The 24,249-nt window shown below is 41.9% G+C and overlaps 1 protein-coding gene across 2 annotated transcripts in view; it reads right to left on the reverse strand.

The window, feature by feature from the left end:
• The window catches only part of nebl (nebulette), a 251,171-nt gene that overhangs the window by 124,451 nt on the left and 102,471 nt on the right, over window positions 1–24,249 (reverse strand). For both annotated transcript variants that reach the window (XM_080211095.1, XM_080211102.1), the window contains exon 3: window positions 8,138–8,222. In XM_080211095.1, coding sequence (XP_080067221.1) covers window positions 8,138–8,222 — 85 coding nt within the window. The remainder of the gene's footprint in view (window positions 1–8,137; window positions 8,223–24,249) is intronic.

Here is a 24,249-nt window from a genome sequence, read left to right on the forward strand (position 1 = left end):
TCAGCAAAGATGTTCCTGATGCAACACACTAAAAAGGCAGCGTATTCTGTGATAGGTCATTAATAATTTCTGAAACACTGCATGCACCAAAATAGTTGACGAAACAGAGAAAATAAACAGACGGAACAGGAGGTATAAAGGGAAAATCCAAAGGTTGCACGGAGGTGAAGTTGCAGCTGAAGAGACTTTTAATACATTATTGATAGAAGGAAGGTAGGTGTCAAGATTGAGAAATGTACAGAGAGAATTTAGAAGGCAGGGGCATAGTGCCAAAGAATAGTCACTGAAAGCGAAATAGTGTGAACTGGAGAACTCGGTTGAAAGATGTACAGGAGCAGATCAGATGTATGTTAGCACAAAACCATAATGGGATTTCACAGGATAAACAAGAATCTTGAAGACAGGTTCTGAGAAAAGTTAGGTGGGTGATTGGATTATAGGAATTATGGTCCCCGACAGTTGTATCAGTTATAACTCCAAGGCCAGAATCCAGTTTATAAAAAAAGTGTTAAGAGAAGACAAATTGAACCTCGATGGGATAAAGGTGTGAATTTTGGCAACAAGGAACTGAGAGGCAAAAAACAACCCGGCAACACTAAGTGGAAGAATGTGTTATTAATATGATTGATTGGGGAAGTTAACGTAACTCCTGGGTGGCTTACTGGTTGTATCACAAGGAAAGGCAGACCAAGATTCCGGACACATCACAAAGTGGCAATCAAGGAGAATGGTGCAGTTAAGGTTAGAGGCAATTAAGTGGTGACGTCTAACGTCAGTAAAACACGTGGAGAGTACAACAACAGCCAAGGCATTGCAGGAGATAGTAGGCAAAATCCTGGCAGCATATGCACACGTAAAAAGCGCCAGGCTCTGACTGAAAGCTGGTGTGCAGTTCTCCAGCTGCAAAGGCCAGTTTTCACTCCAGCTCTTGAGCCTCTCTGAAAGAGGAAAAAAAGGCGGGCGTGGTTTATGCAGTCACACTGGTGGAACAGGAACTGATAAAGCCAGCAAGGCTAGTTCCACAGAGACCAGGGCACCATTGTTAAAGGGTGCCCTGATCAGAACCGAAGATCAAAAGTTCAACTCCCCACCTTGGATATATCAATGGAAGTGTCCTGCCTGAGCTTGCAAGCTGCCCCGAGGAACGCCACGCTCACCCCTGGCACAGGTTGGCATTGCCTTAGTAGTACTAGCCAATGCCAACCTGGCAGCACCAACCAGCTTCACTGCCAGGGCACGACCCTCTTCTCCAGCTGCATCCCCGGCAAGACCCCGTAGACAGAAACACACTTTTAAAAAGCTGTTGTAAATCTTGCCAATGTGTATTCAGTAAACATGATTCTCTCCGGACAAATTTCCCGATTCTCTCATAATTTTCTTTAAGTATCCTCTCCACACCCCTGCCTGCAAGTTCTCCCCCTCAAAGCCCTCGGCACATTACCCCCCAGGAACGCCATCCTTCGCGCATGATTTGCTGCCCACGTTGCCATTCTCTGATGGCAAATACAAGCTGAAAATTGCCACAATCACCACTCTATCCTCTCATCATAATACAGAGATGGCATGTAAAGACAACAGAAGCAAGAAAGAAGCCTTGGGCTACACTGGAGTTGAACAAATTTACTGAAGAGAAATTGCTGACAGCAATGTGATGTATTCTTTTTACAGGGTGTGCCATAGTCACAGAAGAGATCACTGCAGAGTTGCAGTAGGGAAAAGAGGTATTTTCAAATGTATCAAAGACCAGGAAAAAGTCAACAGGGGATAACTCATCCATCAGACAATCTGATGTTATCCTGAAATCATCAAAATATTCAATATTTCTAGGGGGTTCAAGATTGCAGTGATAAATTCACGTGTGGCCTGCTGTCAGCCCAACTGATAAATAGCATTTTATACCTGCCATGGGAGCTTAATTAAGTGCATTCAGTTTTACTCTATTGCCAGTATATCATATTTGCCTTTTTAAAATTCAATGACAGCCATAATGAGACAAAACTGAACATTGCTGGGTTTCGTAAATTACAGGCTCATAATCTGGGCTCAAACCTGACTTTGATGTATACATGACATGGTGAAGACTACTTCTATCTTCAGAAACTGCAAAGTAACTACATGAATGGAAACTGCTCACCCAAGTCATGAAGAGGTTAGCAAATGAGGGCATAGGGGTTTTAAATTTAAGACACTGAGGGACATGGAGCTGCTGCAGTTTAGTGAAAAAAAGTATTGTGAGTGGAGAGAAAAACCAGCCTCCCATCCATTGACTCTGTCCACATTTCCCGCTACCTTGGCAAAGCAGCCAGTATAATTAAGGACCCCATGCACCCCAGATATTGTCTCTTCCACCTTCTTTTCGTCAGGGAAAAGATACAAAAGTCGGGTGTCACATACCAACTGACTCAAGAACAGCTTCTTCCCTGCTGCCATCAGACCTTTGAATGGAGTTACCTCGCACCAAGTTGATCTTTCACTTCACCCTAGTTATGACTAATACTACCTTCTGCACTCTCTTGTTTCCTTCTCTATGAACGGTTTGCTTTGTCTGTAGAGCGCGCAAGAAACAATACTTTTCACTGTATGCTAATACATGTGGCAGTAATAAATCAAATCAAAAAAATAGGCAAGGGAAGTTTTATGTGTTGCAGTTTCTATTGGGTACCAGATGGAAGGCTAGCAAGGAGCACACTCGGGTCAATTCTGCACAAAATGAAAAGATGAATAAGGGTTTCAAATTACAAAGAGTTTGGGTGTGGAGAGAGGTACAGAGGGACAACGCTCCAGCATGAGATAGAAGTGAAATTAAAGCTCAGCTCAGGATTCAACAGAATGGCAATCTTGCATACACACTGACTCAGATTGAAATGGTTGCCAAGGAGCACAAAAACAATGATTTTTGGTGTTTATGAAGTTGAGTTGGAAGACAGAATGACTAATCAATGATGTGATATCATACAACAGGCTGATAGCATTGAAAGAGTCAAGGGATTTAAAAGATTTTTTTTAAGTTTATTTATTATTGTCACAAGTCTGCTTACATTAACAAAGCAATGAAGTTACTGTAAAAGGGAGTGAGGGAGAGGTCACAGAGTCATAGCGGTTTACAGCATGGAAACAGGCTCTTCGACCCAACTTGTACATGTCACCCAATTTCGACCCCAAAGCTAGTCCCAGTTGCCCCTGTTTGGGCCATATTTTGAAAAGACAAAATTGTACCCACCTCACCTCCTGCCTCTAGCAGCACTTTCCAGACACTCACCACCCTCTGAAAAAATTGCCCCTCTGAACCATTTTTTATCTCTCCCATCTCAACTTAAACCTCTGCCCTCTAGTTTTAGATTCCCCTACCTTTGGGAAAAGCGGTTGACGATCTACCTTATCTATGCCCCTCGTTATTTTACAGATCTCTATAAGATCACTCCTAAACCTCCTAACCCTCTCAGTCTATCCAACCTCGCCTCATAACTCAAACATCAAATCCCAGTAGCATCCTAGTAAATCTTTTCTGCACACTTTTTAGTTTAATAATATATTTTCTTTAATAGGGTGACCAGAATTGGACACGGTATGCCACGTGTGGCCTTAACACTGTCTTGTACAGCTTCAACAAGAAATCCCAACTCCTGTATTCAATGTTCTGACCAATGAAACCAAGCATACCGAATGCCTTTGTCATCACCCTGCCCACCTGTGACTCCACTTTCAAGGAGCTATGAGCCAAACCTCCTAGATCTCTTTGTTCTATAACTTTCCCCAATGCCCGACCATTAACTGAGTAGGCCTTGCCCTGATTCGATCTACCAAAATACATCACCTCTCATTTATCTAAATTAAATTCCATCTGCCATTCATCAGCCCACTGACCCAACTGATCAAGATTTTGCTGCAATCCTAGGTAACCTTCTTCATTGTCAAAATATCACCAATCTTGCTGTCATCTGCAAACTTACTAACCACGCCTCCTATATTCTCATCCAAATCATTATTATAAATGACAAATAACCATATACCCAGCACCAATTCCAGAGGCACACCGCTGGTCACAGGCCTGTAGTTTGAAAAACAACCCTCTGCAACTACCCTCTGTCGTCAAGTCAATTTTGTACCCAATTGGCTGCTACCCCAGATCCTGTGAGATTTAACCTCATGCAACAACCTACCAAGCAGTAGAATCAATAACTTTTGGAAACTGATCCTGTACCTGCATATGTCCTTGAGGGACAACACATAGATAAGGAAGATGTATTTCTTTAAAAGATTCAAAAGGATAGCACATCACCAAGGGAACTGCCAGTAAATGCATTTTACCTAAGTAGCATGAGTCAGAACTGCCATTAACCATTTTCATCATAATGCTACGATGGCAGGGGCAAAAATGATTATAATTTTAATGCAATTTAGGCTTTCATTTTTCATGAATAAGGTACCCCTTGAAAAATATCATTTTGTTCACTTGCACTGACTCATGCATGTTAACTGCTTTACAAGCTCGCTCAGTTCAATTTTATCATCAGCTGGCTGGTAATGTTTGATTACCCAAACAATCAAGCTTCATGCTCTACACTAAAAAAAAACCACATTCTGTGCAAGAGGATTGGATGGCTCTTTCCCAAAGCTTCATGTATCTACATTGCTATTCCTGGAATATATTTTCAATAATTGTATTATTAGAGGTAGCTTTGCACGTTCAGCTTTCTTTTCAAAAAGTGAAGCTTCAGGAAATCTATACTTCTTTAAATGGAAACTTACAGTTTTCAACACTGTTGAAGCCTCGCACAGCAATATGAGAAACATTGTTCAGAAACAATATATTTCTTTGAAAAATAACTTCTAAATTAACAGTGTTTCAAACATTTTTGAGTTCATTTTTGGACATCTAAGTAAACAGATGTTTCCAATTTTTTCCCTATTTTTAGTGCGTTACACATTCAGAGTGCATGGAAGAGACTCAAGGCACTTAGATCACAAAACACTAGACAACATTTACTGTTGTCTTTGTTTTTTCCTCTCTTCTCCCAATTTTCTTTCTTCCAGTCCTGCTGAACAGAGCTTGCACGGTACAATTCTACAAACACAAGGCACCCTCCACTACTTCAGAAAAGATAATCCTTTGCCCACTGCCAAGACCCACAGCTGTCCGCAGCCCATCACAACTCCAGCATAGGTTGCTGGACAGCAAGCAGCAATAGGAACTACAGACAATTATCCACTTCCTAATCCAAGGAGATCACAGCTGCTTGAGGTATCCCACCACAGCCATCACTGAGATTACCCAACTCAGCGAAGACTGTGATGTGGGGACTGTGAGATGTGTGCCGTTCAATTATTTGTCACACATTAATTAGTTGAGCCATCTCCAACAGGGACTATTTTAATTGAATTGCAGATGCTACAGAGACACTGTCTAATGCTGGAAAACATAGGGCATTTCTTTTTGAAGAGACAATACTACTAAGCTGACCCTAAAGGAAACATCTGGGGGGGAAAAAAAAAAAATCAGATGAGCTCAAATGTTAAAATAAGGATTCATGCCTACAGTTTTCTAGACAACAAGTTTGTTGTGATTTTAACTAAGCCATCTAGCTGCTGGGGAAATGAGAATCATTCTCATTTACCTCACAGGAGCAGCCCATTTAGAAAATCCCATTTGCAAAGATCTTTGATCACATCTCCTCCCCCAGTCTTTCCACTTAAAAACTACGTGCAGTGTGTTGATTAAAGAATTGTAGATAATGAGAAACCAAGTGCACTAATATTTATCCTCCAATAGAGGAAAATTCATTGTCAAGTTAAATGCCAAGTTCTCACTGGTGCAATTATTTTTGTTATTCACAAGTAAAGAATACTGAGGATAGACACTTGTATTCATTTGTGTTCACATGCAGGGAATGGACAAAGTCCATTCAGTTGAGGGGAAGATTATTTTGTTTGTTACATATGGTTTGTTTATAACCTTGCTGAAAACAGAACAAGGTCTGGAGGAAGAAAAATAGCTTTAATTATGCATGAACAGTGACAAAATGATCTCAAATTTCATGCTTATCTATAGCTGCAAGTGAGGAAAATAATGTAACTGGATGGCAGCCCACTCCTTTATTTCTTTAATTCAACCTTTCAGATATTTGAATCCATTACTGGAATATGTTGCTGTAATTGATCACATAGGCATAGATTAGAGCATTTTTAAAAGGAACTGGATAAAGATTAAAAGAGAAAGAACCTGAAATATCAAGAAAATGGATTACAGTTCGTGGCTTCAGTTGGAGAGCTGACGGGGCCTCTGTGCAATATTTATGCTTTGGTTCCACTGCATCAAGACCAAGGAAAAACAATACCATAGACATGATTTGTGCAAATAAATCCATCTGCAACTGCAACATTTGGGGCTACAGTTTTGTATCGCCATAAATAACATTAGCATCACTGCATGAGGTAGAAAATAAGGCTCAAGAAAACTACTGCATGGAGGTAAAAACCACTATGTAAGGCAAACAGATTCTAAAAGTGGCAAGTCTGACACATGTCATTTTTTTTTCAGCCACGTACTGTCAAAGGCACCCTAGATGTACTCCATCAGGGCCATCATGTCAGGCATGTGATAGAATACGCTCCACCTGCCTAGATGAATGTAGCTCCAAAAATACTCTAAACATTGGACACCATCCAAGACAGCAGCTTGCTTGATTGGCACCCCATCCACCACGTTAAACATTCACTTCTTCCACAAACAAGGCATAATGGCAGCATTGTGTACAATCTACCAGATGCACTGCAGAAACTCACCATGGTCCATTTGACAGCACCTCGCATGCCCACAATGTTTATCACCCCCAAAGGCAAAGGCAGTGGATGCAATGGAACACCCACTACCTGTAAGTTCTCCTCCAAGCCATACACACCACCATGTCACAGTTCCTTTGCCAACACTGGATCAAAATTCTGAAACTCCCTCCCTCAACATTGTCGCAACAAATTCACCACACTGCAGCAATTCAAGGCCTTATTGAGGGCAATTAGGGATAGTCAGTAAATGCTGGCTAAACTCATGTTTAGTATTGCACCAATTCAAAGAGATGTATGTAGTTTACTAAACTAGGACAATCACTCATCCTGAATGCAAAGTGAAATGCTGCAGATCCCAGAAACATCAAGACCAGAAAATACAGGAGAGCCTCAAGCCATGACAGCATATGTTGAGGGAACGCACCAGCACACCTATTGTACATGGTCAGTCTTAGAGAAAACAGGAGCTATATTTCAAGTCTAAACATGTTAAAATCAATATGAAGGCCAGTGGACTGAAAATTGCCCAGCAATGCCCACTTCCAATAAATGAATGAAAATAAAAATACATCTAATTTCTTCTTTGGCATTTCAGTTCTCAAATGTTTCTCTTGTATTCTCATTGCTAAACTTCTGACAGTTTTCTCAAAACATAGGTTGATGAAACAATAACTTACCTATACATAGAACCTTTAGTGTAGCAAAATACCACAAGAACATCACCATCAAGCCACATAAGGAATGTCATAAAGGAGAAAGAATGGCAGAGAGACAAGAAGATTGAGAGTGAACTCCAGGTCTGGGCAATGCTTGTCCAAACTCTAGCTCACAGGTTAAATGTGGCCCCCGAAGCATTTTGATGCAGGCCACCATGTCTTTCAGCCCAACTGCTGAAGTGGTCATGGTCAGAATTTTGAAAAATATGTCACGGGCTGTCAGGCAAGGCCAGGTCCCAGTTTAATTGTAATAACTGTTGAGCAAGCAGCAAAGTATTTACAGCCTAAGGAAGAAAGACTAGCTGGGTGTGGTACCAGGATAAAAATATAATTTTCTTCACCAGTGGAAACTCTAAGCATAAGGAGACCAAGGGAGAAAGGATCACAAAAGGCAGCTTTCTCCTGATTCATACTATGTCAAACCTAGGACTGTTTTACAAAAGACAAAGATGAAAACTAGTGCTAATGACCCTCTGCTTAATACTGGCATAATTTAACGTGGAGAAATGTAACCGACACATTCTACTTACCTTGGAGAACAAAAGGGGGAAACGTAATGTCATTTATCCTTCTTTTAAACTGTTGAACCCCTAGCAATTAGTGTACAACCACAAACAATAGTTTATGTTGACAATTACCTGACTCTGCAGTTCACTTTGCTGCTTCAGGCGAAGGTTTTCTGGTGTATCAGCAACGATGGTGAATTGCTGCTTTGGGTAGTGGCTGAAACAAGACAGAGCACCAATCAGAATCAATAAATATCAAGTATGTTAAATACAAAAACAGAAAAAAAGCGTGCTTCACTTTTACATGGCTTGACTATATCCTGTATTAACAAACTTGTGTTTAGTATTGCACCAATTCAAAAGAGATGTTGCAGCACTGGACTAAAATAGGGCAATAACTCATCCTGAATGCAAAGTGAAATGCTGCAGATCCCAGAAACAAGACCAGAAAATACAGGAGAACCTCAAGCCATGACAGCATGTGTTGAGAGAACACACCAGCTTCACTGGAACAATAGGGGCTGGCAACACAAGATGGATCTTGAGATAATTCCAAGCATAAGTGAACGAGATGGATTATTGGTTTGGGTGGGGATTCTTTGGAACAACATGTTGGTGGCAAGATCAACACTCTTGGTGTTGGTCTGTTCTTTCCTTCTACCAGCTATGAGCCACTGACATCTGTTTTGATTTCTCAGACTCTCATGCTTCCTAATCCATTGCCCTATCTCCCTTCGAGCAATTCTAATACTCAAAAGTCTGTCTATCCCAGTCTTCCATATATTCAAAGACAGAAATTCACAGCCCTCTAGTGGAGAGAGCTCCAAAGATTCATAATCCTTTGAGTAAAGAAATTTCCCATCTCATTGCTAATTGATTGACCCTTTGTCCTAAGACAATGTCCCAGTGTTCTAGATTTCCAAGCCAGAAGAAACAACCCTAACATCTACCCTATCAAGCTCCTTCAGAATCTTGTATCTTCAATTATATAAAATCTTATTCTTCTAAAGTCCAGGGAATAAGAGCCCAATTTACACAGTCCTTCATCATAGGCCAAGCCTCAAAGTCAGTGTCCTATCTCGGGTCACTCCAAGGTATGCTGGAGCTGGGCGATGCTTTAACTTGTAACCATTCATTTGGATATTGATATCTTTATTAGCTTTTGCACTGTGAAGATGGAATGAGCTGGGTACTGTTTCTGCAGGGCTTGACTTGAGTTGCCACATGTTGCAGTTTTATTCAAGTTTTGACAAGTTCTTGTCTAGGGTCCAATTCAAGGTGTCAAAGTTGCAAGACAGATATCATCAGCACATGAATTTTCGTGAGGTAGTTTCTGGAAGATCTGCAGACCAAAATTGCACACAGTACTCCAGATGTGGTCCCCCCGAAGCCCTGGCCAACTGCCACATTCTACTTCTTCTCCTCCTGGATGGTCATTGTGCTTTATTTTCCACACTTTCTGCTTTTTAAATGTCATTTGCTGGTAATACTTTCCAGTTCTGAGGCAAGATTCATATCCAAAACATCAACTGACCTGTGTTCTCAACAGATGTTGTCTGGCCTACTTAGTGCCTCTGGCATTTTCTGATAATTATTCATCCCTCATCAACTAGTAACTTCTATTCATACTCCAGCACTGCAGCACATCATCCATTGACAATTAATGTAGTATCAGTTGTATTATTGCTGGGTCTGTCTATTCTGTAGTGCATCCACCCTTTCAAGTCTCTTCAGAATCTTATTGTTGAACATAAGAACATAAGAAATAGGAGCAGGAGTAGGCCAACTAGCCCTTCGAGCCTGCCCCGCCATTCAATAAGATCATGGCTGATCTGTCATGGCTCAGTTCCACATTACCGCCCTCTCCCCATAACCCTTAATCCCCTCTCTCATCAAAAACCCATCAACCCGCGTCTTAAAAATATTGAGAGAGGCAGCCTCCACCACTTCAACGGGCAGAGAATTCCAGAGATTCACCACCCTTTGAGTGAAGAAGTTCCTCCTCAACTCTGTTCTAAACCGCCCCCCCCCTTTATCTTGAGGCTATGCCCCCTAGTCCTACTATCCTTTCTGAGCGGGAAGAGTCTCTCCACCTCTATCCTATCCATCCCATTCATCATCTTATACGTCTCAATGAGATCTCCCCTCATTCTTCTAAACTCTAACGAGTACAAACCTAATCTATTCAGCCTCTCCTCATAGCTCAACCCCCTCAACTCCGGCATCAGCCTAGTAAACCTCCTCTGCACTCCCTCCAAGGCCAAAATATCCTTGCGTAAGTACGGCGCCTAAAACTGCACACAGTACTCCAGCTGCGGCCTCACCAACGCCCTATACAGCCGCAGCAAGACCTCCCTACTTTTATATTCAATCCCCCTCGCGATGAAGGCCAGCATCCCATTTGCCTTCCTGACCACCTGCTGCACCTGCAAGCTGGGTTTTTGCGACTCATGCACAAGGACCCCGAGGTCCCTCTGCACCATCGCCTGCTGCAGTTTTTCTCCACGTAAGTAATAATCCTTCCTACCATTATTCCTACCAAAGTAGACCACCTTGCACTTGCCAACATTAAATTCCATTTGCCATTTCCTGGCCCATTCGCCCAGCCTATCTAGATCCTTCTGTAGACTCTCCCCACCCTCCGCACAATTTGCCTTTCCACCAATTTTGGTGTCATCAGCAAATTTCGACACCCTGCACTCCGTTCCCTCCTCCAGATCATCTATATAAATGGTAAATAGCTGAGGCCCCAGCACCGACCCCTGGGGCACTCCACTAGTCACCATCCGCCAATCCGAATAGCACCCGTTGACCCCCACTCTCTGCCTCCTATTTGACAACCAGTCCTCTATCCACGCTAACACCCTACCCCCAACTCCATGCCCCCTGATCTTCTGCAATAACCTCGTGAGGTACCTTGTCAAACGCCTTCTGAAAATCAAGACAGACCACATCCACCGGCTCTCCTCTATCCACCGCCTTAGACACATCCTCATAGAACTCCAGTAAATTTGTCAGACACGAGTTCCCTTTAACGAAACCGTGCTGCGTCTGCTCTATCAAGCAGTTCCCCTCAAGATGCCTCGCTATTTCCTCCTTGATGACGGATTCTAACATTTTACCTACAACAGACGTTAAACTAACAGGCCTATAATTCCCCGCCTTTTGCCTAGCACCCTTCTTAAACAACGGCGTAACATTAGCCGCAATAAGATAACCTCTCATTCTTCTAAATAGATAGAAGTTCGAACTGTGCTACCCTTCCTCATTAGCAAACCCTTCAGCAGGGATCATTATTCTACTCCCATGTATGTCCATCTCAATGTGGCCAAAAGCCAAGTAGTGTAGACTAACACTGAGTTTATGTTTGTTTCAATTTTCTGATAAATCTCTCTTTGATTGCTGCTGATTTTGCATAGATAGAAACATGCATTGTGGGCAACAGTGTGCCTTGACTTGTATTCTCCAATACCCTGTGCTCAAACATTAATGTCACAGTGGTACCTCCTGGCAATAATTTCTTCAGTACATGTACATTTCAGCACCGCCCCAAAGTAAAAGAACCAGAAGGGAAATACACAAATCAACTGCAAGTGAAAACATACAGTCCAATGAACCATTCACAGAATCACTCTGCCCAGAAATAGGATTAAGGTATCACCTTTGAAACTCTCAATCTCCATCATTAACAAACACAAGGGAATCTGCTGCGGTTATCTTTGGCACCACTGTGTATAAAAGCAGAAAACACAACCCCTCACAAACATGGTTTCATTTAGCCAGAGCACATACTGCTCTTTGAGCAGATTTGCAGTGGAGGTATTAGTTGGATCCCTCCTGGGCAAGTTCTCTGAAGTTCAATTTCAAGATATGCACCAGAAATATCTTGAAAAGTTAAAGATAGCAATTCATGAGCTAGAAACTTCATTTTGTCATCAGGCCTTTCCGTAAATTACTACCAAAAGGTACAGGGCATCAAGATGCATCATTACAGCAAATAGGCAGTAAGAAAGGTAAGTCAACCTAGTTTCAAGATTGGGAGAACAAACCAATATTCCCAAATAGTTAATTAGTTCTTTAATCGAGGGGTGGTCATGGGGTTGTTTGGTCCAACCAGGAGTACGTCGAGGTAGCTGTGGGGGAGGCCTGCATTAGACCAAGAAAGCTGGCTGAGAGGCAGAGGCTGAGACCAAAGAGACCTGTGCATGCACAATGACATCTTCTGCTGCTCTCAGCCAGCGTTCAGGTAATTTAAGCTCCACCCCCTCCCCTACAGGCAGGAAACGGATTTTGATTTTTTTTTACTATTAGCATACAAGATCACAGATTTGGACTTGCCCAAAAACGGATCAGAATCTCTCCTGTTTTCACACTTAGAATTGCTTTTTCAAAGATCGCCCCCTAAATTTTCCATTGAATTGATTTTTATCAAAGAGTTTCTTGAGGTCCATTTATTCTACTCCAATACATTTCCCAATCTATGATGTTTGTCACTCCCACAAAACAATCTAATAGGTCTGTTTGCGTCTTTTAAGAAAGGCATCCCTATTTCCACAGTGACTTTACAGAGCCACAGCCCTTCATCTCCAGTATCATCTAATGAATTTCTTCTTCATCCTTTCCAAAGCCTTGCTGTCTTCCCTACAAAAAGCCATCAAAACTAAGCAAGAGCCCAAATGTAACCTAACAAACCAAATGTGTAGTATTTGAATCAAATAGAAAATTGAAAAAAAATCATGTCCCCTTCTATAAAACCTACCAAAATTGGATAGATTAAAATCAGGGATGATCAGGGGCCATAATTGAGGAGCACAGATATCTCCGAAGATCATGGGACCTGAATAGGGTACAGAGAAAAGGAGGAGTTGGGAAGAGATTTAAAACAAGGACGAGAGTTTGGTTTAATTGAAGCATTGCTTGGCTGAGAGCCAATACGTCATCAAGTACAGGGAGAACAGATGAACAACATTTCATACGAGGTTATGACAGATAGCCGAACTTTAGACAACCTCAAGTTAATGGCAGGTGGGATGTTGGTGGTCGACCAGGAGTGTATTGGAACAGTCAACTCTCAAGGACACAAAGACATTACTGAGGGCTTGATGCTCATCTGATGTGGAGATATTTAGTTAGAGTTTCCTGGGCAAGTCCTTTAAATTTAAAGCCAGAGTAGACACCAAAAAATATTGATAAAGGCAAATGCAGCATCACATAGAAGCTCTAATTTTTATCTTGTCAATGCAGCTTTCCCTACGTTAATACCAAAAGATGATGGCAGTTGAGGCAGGGGCAGATGTGGCTGAGGTGGGATTAGGTAGTCTTTGCAAGCAGATAAAACACCAACAGGAAGACACAGCTGGATCCTTCTTTATCATGCTGATAAGCTCCACAATCATTATCAGGATACAATCTGCAATTTTGGTCATCTGACATCAAAAATCATTCCCACAGATCCCATGCTGCAACCTTCCTTCACGAAATTCTCACTCCCACCCACCAGGTGGGATTTCAGGAACATTTATTCAGTTAAAGCCCAGGACATTAAAAAAAACTGTTGTGAAACTGTCTGATTTAATGATTCATGTCGTAGATTGGAGGTTAAGGGCAGGACTTTCCAGCCGTGCTTGTCCCAATGCCGGAAAATCCCGCCCAAGGTCAACAGATCTTTGTATGGTCCGTGCCCCACCTGCTACAATTCCTATGACAAGCAGGACAGCAAAATTTCGCCCTAAGGTGTCAAACATAAGAAAAAAGGGAAAGAAACCAGACAAAGTGATAAACACCCCAAAGGTATTTACACAAATGTCCCTACCAATCTACTCAAGTATACCCTGATCTTGACCTTGATGCCATCCTCCCCCTTAAAATAATAACACACTCTCATCACTCTGCTGGTAGATCCCTCAGCTCTGTTCTCTCAAATCCAAGTGATGCAGACTTGAACGGACATGGTGGGACAATTGAGTTTTCAATTCACCTTCAGATACAGCTGAATAGGATACTTGAGTTCTGCTCATCCACAAAAACTACTTACTATTCCAGGATCAACACAACTTCCTTTCATGACCAAAAGCCAGCTGCTTAAACCCCTCAACACCAACTTCCCCTTCAACAATAATGGTAAGGAGTTTTTGCTTTATTTGTCACCAAGATAGAGACTATTCAATCAGTTGCCTGTCCTACTTCCCTCTCTTCCCCACTATCAGCCCTGAACTTGTATCACCCCCTCCTCAAAATACAAATCCTTGACCTCTTTGTCCTTGCAAACTACTGCCCCATCTTCAAAATCGCTTTCTTCTAAGTCCTTGAATGTGTTATCACCTCCCGTATCCATGTCCATCTATCCCAAAATCACACATTTTGAATTCCTGTAATCAGATTTCCAAACTGACCATAATAGCGAAGCAGCTCTCAAAATCACAAATGACATTCTGTGTGATTGGGACAGAAGTAAACTTTCATTCCCCCTTCCTCTTCTTGATCTGTCAACAATCTTGCCACAGTTGATCGCACTGTCCTCGTCCAACACTGTGGTCCAACTGGACAGGACAGCAGTTGCCTGGTTCTATTCTTACTTAATCCTAGTAAAAAGTCTGACAACACCAGGTTTTAGTCCAACCTATTTATTTGATAATATACTCGCAAGCTTTCGGGTTAGTCCCTTCGTCAGGTGAATGGAGAGTTCTGGCCTCAGACAGAGCATATAAAGCACAGACAGTTTAGAGATTACAGATTACTGTCTGTGCTTTATATGCTCTGTCTGAGGCCAGAACTCTCCATTCACCTGACGAAGGGGCTAACCCGAAAGCTTGCGAGTATATTATCAAATAAATAGGTTGGACTAAAACCTGGTGTTGTCAGACTTTTTACTGTGTTTACACCAGTCCAACGCCGGCATACCCACATCATACTTAATCCTAGCCAGAGAACTGCCATCAATTGTTTCTCCTTCCATTCCCGCAGACGACCTCCTGTATCCACCCAGAATCTCTCCTTGGTTCCCTTCTATTTCTCATCCAAGTGCTGCCCCTTGGCGACATTATCTGAAAACACAATATCAGCTTTTACATATACACTAAAAGCACACAGCTTTACCTCACTCGCCCTCTTTCATTGTCTTTAAACTATCAGACCACTTGCCCAACATGCAGTATTGGATGAGCAGTTTATTCTGATTGAATATTGGGAAGATTAAAGCTTCTGCCCTGCAACAAACTACAGTCCCTCATCATTGATTCTGTCTCACTCGCTGGCAAATGCCTCAGGCTAGATCAGACTGTTTACAACCGGTGTGTCAGACTTGGCTCTAAAACTCCGGAATGCACACTGTAATCCTTTCCAGCTGCATCTCTACCACACTTCTCCCTTTTAAGTCAGTTCTTAAAGCCTTCTTTTTGAAGGAGCTTTACGTCATCTGCCCCGAGATGTTGCGCTGCTCGGTGCCATTATTTGCTTTATAAAGCTCTTATGAAGCATCTTGGGATATTTAATGCATTAAAGGTGTGATATAAATACAATTTGTTGTGGTGCTGTAACAGCAAGCTTGGTGAATTGTTCCACTGTGTTATGTAGATCACACATTCTGCAGTCAAAGCGTAGGTGGAAATGGGGGCGAGGGGTAGAAAATACTAAGTGCAAGAGCATCAATTAAGCAGGATTTATTTCTCTGCTCCGGATTAAATCTTCCGGGATGTGTGTTTTAATGATTTCAATCTGGTACATGTTGGAGGGGCTTGGACTGAACAGGAATTGAGTAATTCACATTATGATGTTGATATGATGAGTCCGGTTCAGCATCTAATCAGCAATGACACAGGCGCCAAAGATGTTGGGGCATTCCCCATGGTCGTGCTATCAAAAACTGGAGAAAGATGGTGAAGAATCGACTCAATCAATTATTCGCGCTGCAGCTAGAATAGAATGAGCGATTTGGACATCCCATTACGTAGTAGATACTGGAGTTGTAAGCCACGATTCATCCAAATTGGAACCAAGTGACCATGCCAACAGGAAAACTAGACTGTCCCCCACTGGCACTGGCAGCATCTTTCAGGCTGGATTCACCCACCTGAAAAATGCAAATGAATGCATCGCAGGAATCATACCAGCCAATCTTGCTGTTCAGATATTGGGGCATCATTTTGAAAGGGCGCCCCAATCTCTGGCAATAGGTACCCCTCTCCCACCAAAAACTGAAATGGTGCCATCCCCACCCCCGTTAATAAAGGCAGCACCACCAACCCCTCCCCTCCTTCCCTGCCCCCACTCCACTGAAATGAGTCACCCATCATTTCCCCTCTCAACCCGTCCTCCTTCAGCCCCACCCCTTTGCAGAGCCAATGGTGCACTGCCCCTGGCACCCTGGAACGGGAGTGGACAAGGAGGTAGATCCAGTGCCCATGCGTTCCTCTGCCACGACCGGGGTGGGGGGAAGGTCCTCCAAGGGTCCCAAGTGTTTGGTGGATTCGGATTGAGGGCAAGAGGTTGACCTCAGCACTCTTTCGTGGGATGGGCATCTCATGATTGGTCTGCCCTCCTCACCCTGGGAAAGTTGTTGTTCAGTTTTAGGATGATGAATTCAGTCACCATCCTAGGAAAAAATACTCATTATTGTCACTGATTTCCAAAACCATTAAAATTCTCTGGCTACTTTAACCTCTATGTCCCCTGGATAGCCAGAAGGCTTTCAAATCACCACATCACTACATTCAGCAGAAGGGACCCCCTTCATCTGTCTAGGAAGCTCCAGGCAAGAGAAGATCCATTTCAAGTCCTCTGACTGTCAGAAGATGGTCACTTTCACGAGGGGGAAAGTTCCCACCTCCACCGCTGTTTGCTCAGCCCCATTGTTTTAATACAGCATTAAATTCAAGTCTCACAGATAGCAAAGAGCCTTTGAAGTATCTTCCAACCCGCTCAAAATCTTTGTATCCATTCAATTTCATTCCAGTCCTTTGAACTCTAATTTGATTGACAGTTTAATGGTTTTGACTCAGCATGCAGTCAGCTGTTATTTACCTGTTCCTTCACTCTTGAATGCATCTCAGGCAACTTCAGAACAGTTAAATGCTTTTCACTTTCTCTTTTGTGTAAACATTGTGGTTAAGAACAATGGGAGCTCTTGCTGCACAATGCCCAATTCAGCAGGCTATTGGGATTCCCAGCATTGTCAAACAGTGCCAGTGATCCTCCCAGCCCCCGTCAAAAAAGGTAGAAATCAGATTCATTGGGTGCAATGAAAATCCAGGACTGCATGCATTGACTTTAACAAAGACAGTTATTGAGGAATCTGATGTAAGTGCTCAGACTTTGGTAAGAACTTGAATGAGTAAATTGCAAAAGATTATTTCCACTGTTGGTGAATTTATAAAAAGGATCATAAATTCAAAGTTAGATGGATGAAGAAAAAGGCCAGAAAACCTTTTTTGCATCGTGTATTATTGCAATACATTACTACAAGCAAATAGTGACGCCAAGTCAACTACATCATTAGATAAATCCAAATATATCGAAAGGTGCAGGAGAATGAATTTCAAATAATTCAAATGTGGACTGAAGATATACTAAATGGCCAAGAAAATTTTTAAAAAACCACAGTAATAATGTGTCTAAATACACTACTGATACTTACCACATCTGATACTTAGGTCAGACTTCTATTTATTGACTACAGTTCAGCCTTTAACACCATTATCCCAACAAAACTCTCCACGGCCTAGGGCTCAGCTCCTTCCTCTGCAACTGGATCCTTGACTTCCTAACCCACAATCAGTTAGGATGGGAAGCGGCATTTCCTCCACAATTATCCTCAATATGAGCACCCTGCAAGGCTCCTTACTAGACTCCTTATACACCCACAAATGTGTGGCCAAATTCCTTTCCAACTCAATTTTCAAGTTTGCAGATGTAACCACTGTAGTGGGTCAGATCTCATACAATGACAAGGCTGAGTACAGGACAGAGGTAAAGAATCTGGTAAACTGGTGTGACAACAATATTCTTTCCCTCAATGTCAGCAAAATGGAAGAGAAAGTCATAGACTTCAGGAAGTGTAGTGGGGGTCATGCCCCCATCTATATCAACGGTGATGAAATGGAAATGATTGACAGCTTCAAGTTTCTAGGTGTCCAGATCACCAACAACTTGTAATGGTCCCTCCACGTTGACATTACAGTTAAGAAAGCCCACCAACGCATCTACTTTTTCAAGAGGCTAAAGGAAATTCAGTATGTCTGCTACAAATCTCATCAATTTTTACAGATGCACCACAAAAAGCATCCTTTCTGGATGTAGCACAGCTTGATATGGCCCCTGTTCTGACCAAGACCACAAGAAACTACAAAGGGTTGTGAGCGTAGCCCAGTCCATCATGCAAACCAGCCTTCCATTCATCTACACTTCCCACTGTCTCGGGAAAGCAGCTAGCATAATCAAGGACCCCATTACACCCCAGATATACTATCTTCCACCTTCTTCCATTGGAAAAAAGATGCAAAGTTCTGAGATCATGTAGCAACTGTCTCAAGAACAGCTTCTTTCCTGCTGTCATCAGACTTGTGAATGGACCTACCATATATTAAGCTAATCTTTTTCTGCACCCGAATTATGAGTGTAACACTATATTCTACACCTTCTCCTTTCCTTCTCCCCAATGCACTCTAAGAGCGACATGTTTTGTCTGTATAGTGCACAAAAAAAATACTTTCACTGGGGGAAGCAATGGCGGGCCTAGTGGTATTATTGCTAGACTATTAATCTGGAAACCCTGGTTCAAATCCTGCCACAGCAGATGGTGGAATTTGCATTCAATAAATATATCTGGAATTAAGAATCTACTGATGACCATGAAACCATTGTTGACTATGGGAAAAACCCATCTGGTTCACTAATGTCCTTTAGGGAAGGAAATCTGCTGTCCTTGCTGGTCTGGCTTACGTGTGACTCCACAGCCACAGCAATGTGGTTGTCTCCCAACTGCCCTCAGGCAACTAGGGTTGGCAATAACTGCAATGCCCATGTTCCATGAATGAATAAAAACTATATTCTAATAAATGTGACAATAATAAATCAAATCAAACTATTGGGGAACATGAAGTCTTGCTTACCTGTCACATAAAAAGTTGCTCAGACTAAAGGCAAGATTTTTGATCTAAGAATAAATCAACTTGATATTTCAGTAAAAACTGCCAGCGATCCCATTTGTAAGTAACCAAATTATTTTTGACTTTGTATTAATTGGCATATTATTATTGTACTGGCACAGGATTGACTATAGAACTGCTCATGTATTCAATCCAAAAGAGCCACAGTCCATCCTCTACATTAACAGCATATCAAGACTCAAGAACAGCTTTTTCCCTGCTACCAAACTTTTGGATGGACCTACTATACATTAAGCTGATCTTTCTCTACACCCTAACTATGACTGTAACACTGAAATTCTGCACCCTCTCCTTTCCTTCTCCCCTTTGTGCTCTATGCATGTTATGTTTTGTCTGTAGCAATACTTTTTTACTGTATATGTGACAATAATAAATCAAATCCTGTTCCGGATCAATAATAAAATCTCATCATCAGTCATTGGGTTATCAATTTGTTAACATTCATAAAAGGCAGGCATGCAGCATTTTTTTCAAGTTTTAAAATAGGCATTTCATTTTTGGGAACAAGGCAGAGAATGAATATTGAACTAAACTCAGTGAGGGCATTTCAAAATCATTATAAATCCAATGGCATGATTTATAGGATCATAGGAGTAGGACAATTGGCCCTCAAGCCTGCTCTACCATCAAACTCAATCATGGCGCTCCCTCAAAAGCCATCTTCCCACCTTATCCCCACATCCTTTGATATCTTTGGCATCTAGAAATCTACCGACTTCTACCTTGTTAAAAAGGAAAGTAAAATGTATGGCAAGAGGTTTTATTTCTCACAATATTTTGCTGAAAGGCTTCAGATACTTCAGACTGTAAAATAATTGGTAATAAAAACTTTACTTCTTTTTTGTCCCCAGAGGTGATCAGTACAACAGCAGGAGGTTTTTAAACTGAGCTGAATGATTAGTGCATGTGGTTGCCAGCTAATTCTTATGGCAACCAGAATGCTTCAATTCACAATTACAGTTTTAAATGACTGCTCAGAATCTTATTTTAAATGGCATCCATTGATACACTCAGCAGCCAAAGAGCCCCCTTTGATAAAGGATGCTGAATCCTCAACATGAATCTCTTGAGGTTTCCAAAACTCTACAAACAGCCATTGTGAAATCGGCAACATGCATTCAATAATTTCATTTGTGGAGGATGACTGGTCTCATTTTGTTTGTTTTGGGAGTGTGAAGGTCATGAGTAATGTTTATATGTCAAGAATAACAGGAAGTATTGTTTGCAAAGCTAAAATGATGCGAGTTTGTAATGCTGGTGTTAAAACTTATTGGCAAAGGGCCTTGGTATTGACTTATAAATTAATACTAAAATACTGGAAAACACATTTCCTTAGCTCTTGTGAAGTATGGAACACGATTATCCAATAGAAAAATTAACAGAGTACATCAGACTCCAACATTCAGGAAGAAGGAAGATTCAGATCCATGCCTTTGACACTCAAGAAACCGAAGTAGATGTTTTGAGTTGAAACAATTGAAGAACTAAAATTTACACAGTTTTCCTCTAATAATTGAACAAGCAGTTCCATGAACTTTATATACTGGACAGTCTTCAGTTACAGCCCTCAGGGGAATATAACTCTGTCAAGACATCATGGTTATCTGCCTTTTGATCTCCAGGCAATAAATAGAAAGGCTATACTGCAACTCTGCAGGGGCAACAAAACAAACCCTAGCCAAGAACTTAGCTTATCATATCACCCTTTTGAAGAAAGGGTCATTGCACATACCAGCATAGAGCAATTGCACATACCAGCATAGAACTCCTAAACTCCAACAGGATGCTTCATGGATCATTTCAGCTACTGAGGGAGCTTTTTCTGGTCTCTATAGCATGTTTCTGGAGCATGAAGCTAATAGGTAACCTTTATTTCTATTCAAGAATAGACTTAACTCTTCCTGTAATAGATATCGCAGCAGCATAATAATGTGTATGAATCACATGTCTCCTTGATGAACACAGCGTTTATTAGTGGATGTCATGCATCAAGAGTTCCCTGTTCCGTAGTGTACTCTTTGGCAGCAGATAGTATTAGTTTCATCTGCAAAGGAAATTTCACACATACTTGCAATAAACTCAGGTGGCAAAAACACACTGATGCTATTCAGTTACTGCTGATCTCTCATTTCTACCGACTGTGAGCCAAGTAACTGGAAAATCTTTCCAAACCAAGTACATGAGGAAAGAGCATTACACGAAATTAATTCTACATCTTCACATTTATTCGTGATAAAGACAACACAGCACCTCAAAGATTGCAGTCAGTCTTTTTGTTTACACTGACTTTTCTCCAGAAGTAATGGTAAATGTTTTGCTTAAATAAAAGGCAAAGGATATTCAGATAAACAAAATAAAACTTCATGGAGAGAGAGCTCTCCCAAATTATAGCATTCCAAACCCATGCTGTTTCCTAGTGTGGCTGCTCTGCTGTTGCTGTTACATTCTTGTCCTCTAATCTGCCTCTTCATGCTGCTTCACCACATCTTGCTCTCGCTCCACTTACACAAATAGGCTGAAACCACTTTCCACTGCTATGTATTTCAAGACCAATGCCATTGTTCTGGCTGTCTTCAGATAACATTTTAGAGGAATAGCTGTCCTTTGCTATTTGAATTTTATCATCTCGCTCTAACCTCTGCCTTCAGCTTCCTACATGGTTCCAACGAACACAAGCTAGAGGAACATCACCTCATCTTTTCGGACAGAACAAGAATTTCAATATCTTTAGATCATAACAATTACTCCCCATTAAATGGACAGCAGGAAGACTAGGGGGAAGGCGGAGAATGGAGATCCCCAGGGGCTAGTGTTAGAATCCGAGTCTTCCTGATGTACATCAATAACCTAGCTAGGCCTTGGTGTACAGGGCACAATTTCAACATTTGTGGGCAATATAAAACTTGGAAGCAGTGAGCAGTATTGCATTTTGTAGTCAGGATCTAGTCAGGGCTGTTAGGTATTGTTTCTTCTCCCAGACTATGCTGCTAGAATCTGCAGTTTTTCAAAACCATTACTTTTTATTGACAGCACGTATTTACGCATTTGGATCTTAAGAGGTTGGAGCCTCCCTTCCAGATCTTTCTTACTTCAGTCATGTAATTGGATATTATACACCAATATCACATATGCTTCTGATATTAACCCTTTGCTCTATATCTCCTGTCTCCACCCCCACAATCATATTTACATACTCCTACTTCTCCCCCAAAGCCTCATAATTCATTGAATCCTACAGTGCAGAAAGAGGCTATTTAGCCCATCAAATTTGCACCAACCACAAACCACCCAGGTCCTATCCCATGGCCCTATGCATTTACCCTAGCTACTCCCCTAAGGGGCAATTTAGCATGGCCAATCCGCCTAACCCGCACATCTTTGGACTGTGGGAGGAAACCAGAAGACCCGGAGGAAACCCAGGCAGAGACAGGGAGAATGTGCAAACTCCACACAGACAATGACCCAAGCTGGGAATCGAACACAGGTCCCTGGCACTGAGACAGCAGTGCTAACCACTGTGCTGCCCAGAATTCTTAGAATTAGTCACTGAGGTGCCTTAAACAATTTCCCTGATCTCATTCTGATTTTTTTTGAGGTAAAGGATATTATGTACTCTGTCAATATCAGTCTTCTCCTGGGTGGCTACAGAACCTATTGTCAAATGTTTAATCTTCCTCATCAGGATCTGAGCAGTAAGCTCAAGTTTCTATCTTCTATCTCTCTAAAGCAGCAGTCTCCAAACTCCAATCCGGATGCGGCCCGCTGCAGGCTGGATGTGGTCCATGGGCTACAGTTTGGAGACCCCTGCTCTAAAGGATATTAAGATACTGTGGTTTCTTCTCATGATACCCCAATCTGTTTCAATTCTGTGTGACCTTGGTTAAGTATTTTCACAGATCATGCATCCCTCTGTTTGCCTCAGACCCATACTCTCTTCCCTGGCAACTCACATATTCAATGCCTGTCATTAAAGCTCTGAGCCTGGTTGCTTCTGTGTTCTTCATCACCTTCTCGTATTAATTCTAGGTGATATCGGATCTGAGTTTTCGCTCCAGAAATTGAGAACACAGTTTCTATCTCCTATCTATTAGTAACTCTGATGGTGAGAAACCATTTTGAACTATTGTTTAATCTTTCACAGGATGGGGTTGTCATTTAATACCCATCCCTAACTATCCTCAAGAAGGTGATGAGCCGCCTTCTTGAATTCTTGCAATCGATATGGTGTAGGTAAACCCACAATGCTGTTAGGAAGTTCCAGGAGTTTGACCCAGCAACAGTGAAGGGATGGTGATTTATTTCCAAGTTGGGATAGTGTGTGGCATGAAAGAGAACTCGTAGGTGGTGATATTCCCATGTATCTGCTGTCCTTGTGCTTCTGGTGATAGAGGGCATGATTTTGCTATCGATGGAACCTTGGTGCGTTGCTGCACTGAATCTTGTAGATGGTACACACTGCTGCATTGGTGGTGGAGGAGTGGGTGAATGTTGAATTTGGTGAATAGAGTGCCAATGAAGGGGGCTGCTTTGACCTGATGTGTCAAGCCTCATTTAGTGTTGTTGGGTTCATCCAGGCAAGGGGAAGAGTATTCTGTCACATTCCTGACTTGCACATGTTGGACAGATTTTGGGGAAGTCAGGAGGGGAGTTAGTCACCACAGAATTCCCCACCTCTTGCCTGCTTTTGTAACCACAGTATGGGTATGGGTAGTCCCAGTTCAGTTTCTATCAATGGTAATCCCCAAAATGTTGACAGTAGGAGATTCAGTGATTGTAATGCCATTGAATGTCAGGAGAGATGGCTGGATTCTCTCCTGTTGGAGATAGTCATTGCCTTGCAATTGTGTGGAATAATGTTCTGAGCCACTTTTCTGTCCACCCCTGAATATTGTCCAGCTTTTGCTGCATATGCAGACAAACTGCTTCAGTATCTGAGGAGACGAGTGGTGCTAAACATTTTATCAGTGAACATCCCCATTTCTGGTTGTACGATAGGTGGAATGCCACTGATGAAACAGCTGAAGCTGACTGGGCCAGGACAGTCTAGGACCCTGAGGAATCCCTGATGTCCTGGGACTAAAA

The sequence above is a fragment of the Carcharhinus amblyrhynchos genome, chromosome 2, assembly GCF_965287045.1.
Source record: "Carcharhinus amblyrhynchos chromosome 2, sCarAmb.v2.hapA, whole genome shotgun sequence".
Classification (NCBI taxonomy): domain Eukaryota; kingdom Metazoa; phylum Chordata; class Chondrichthyes; order Carcharhiniformes; family Carcharhinidae; genus Carcharhinus; species Carcharhinus amblyrhynchos.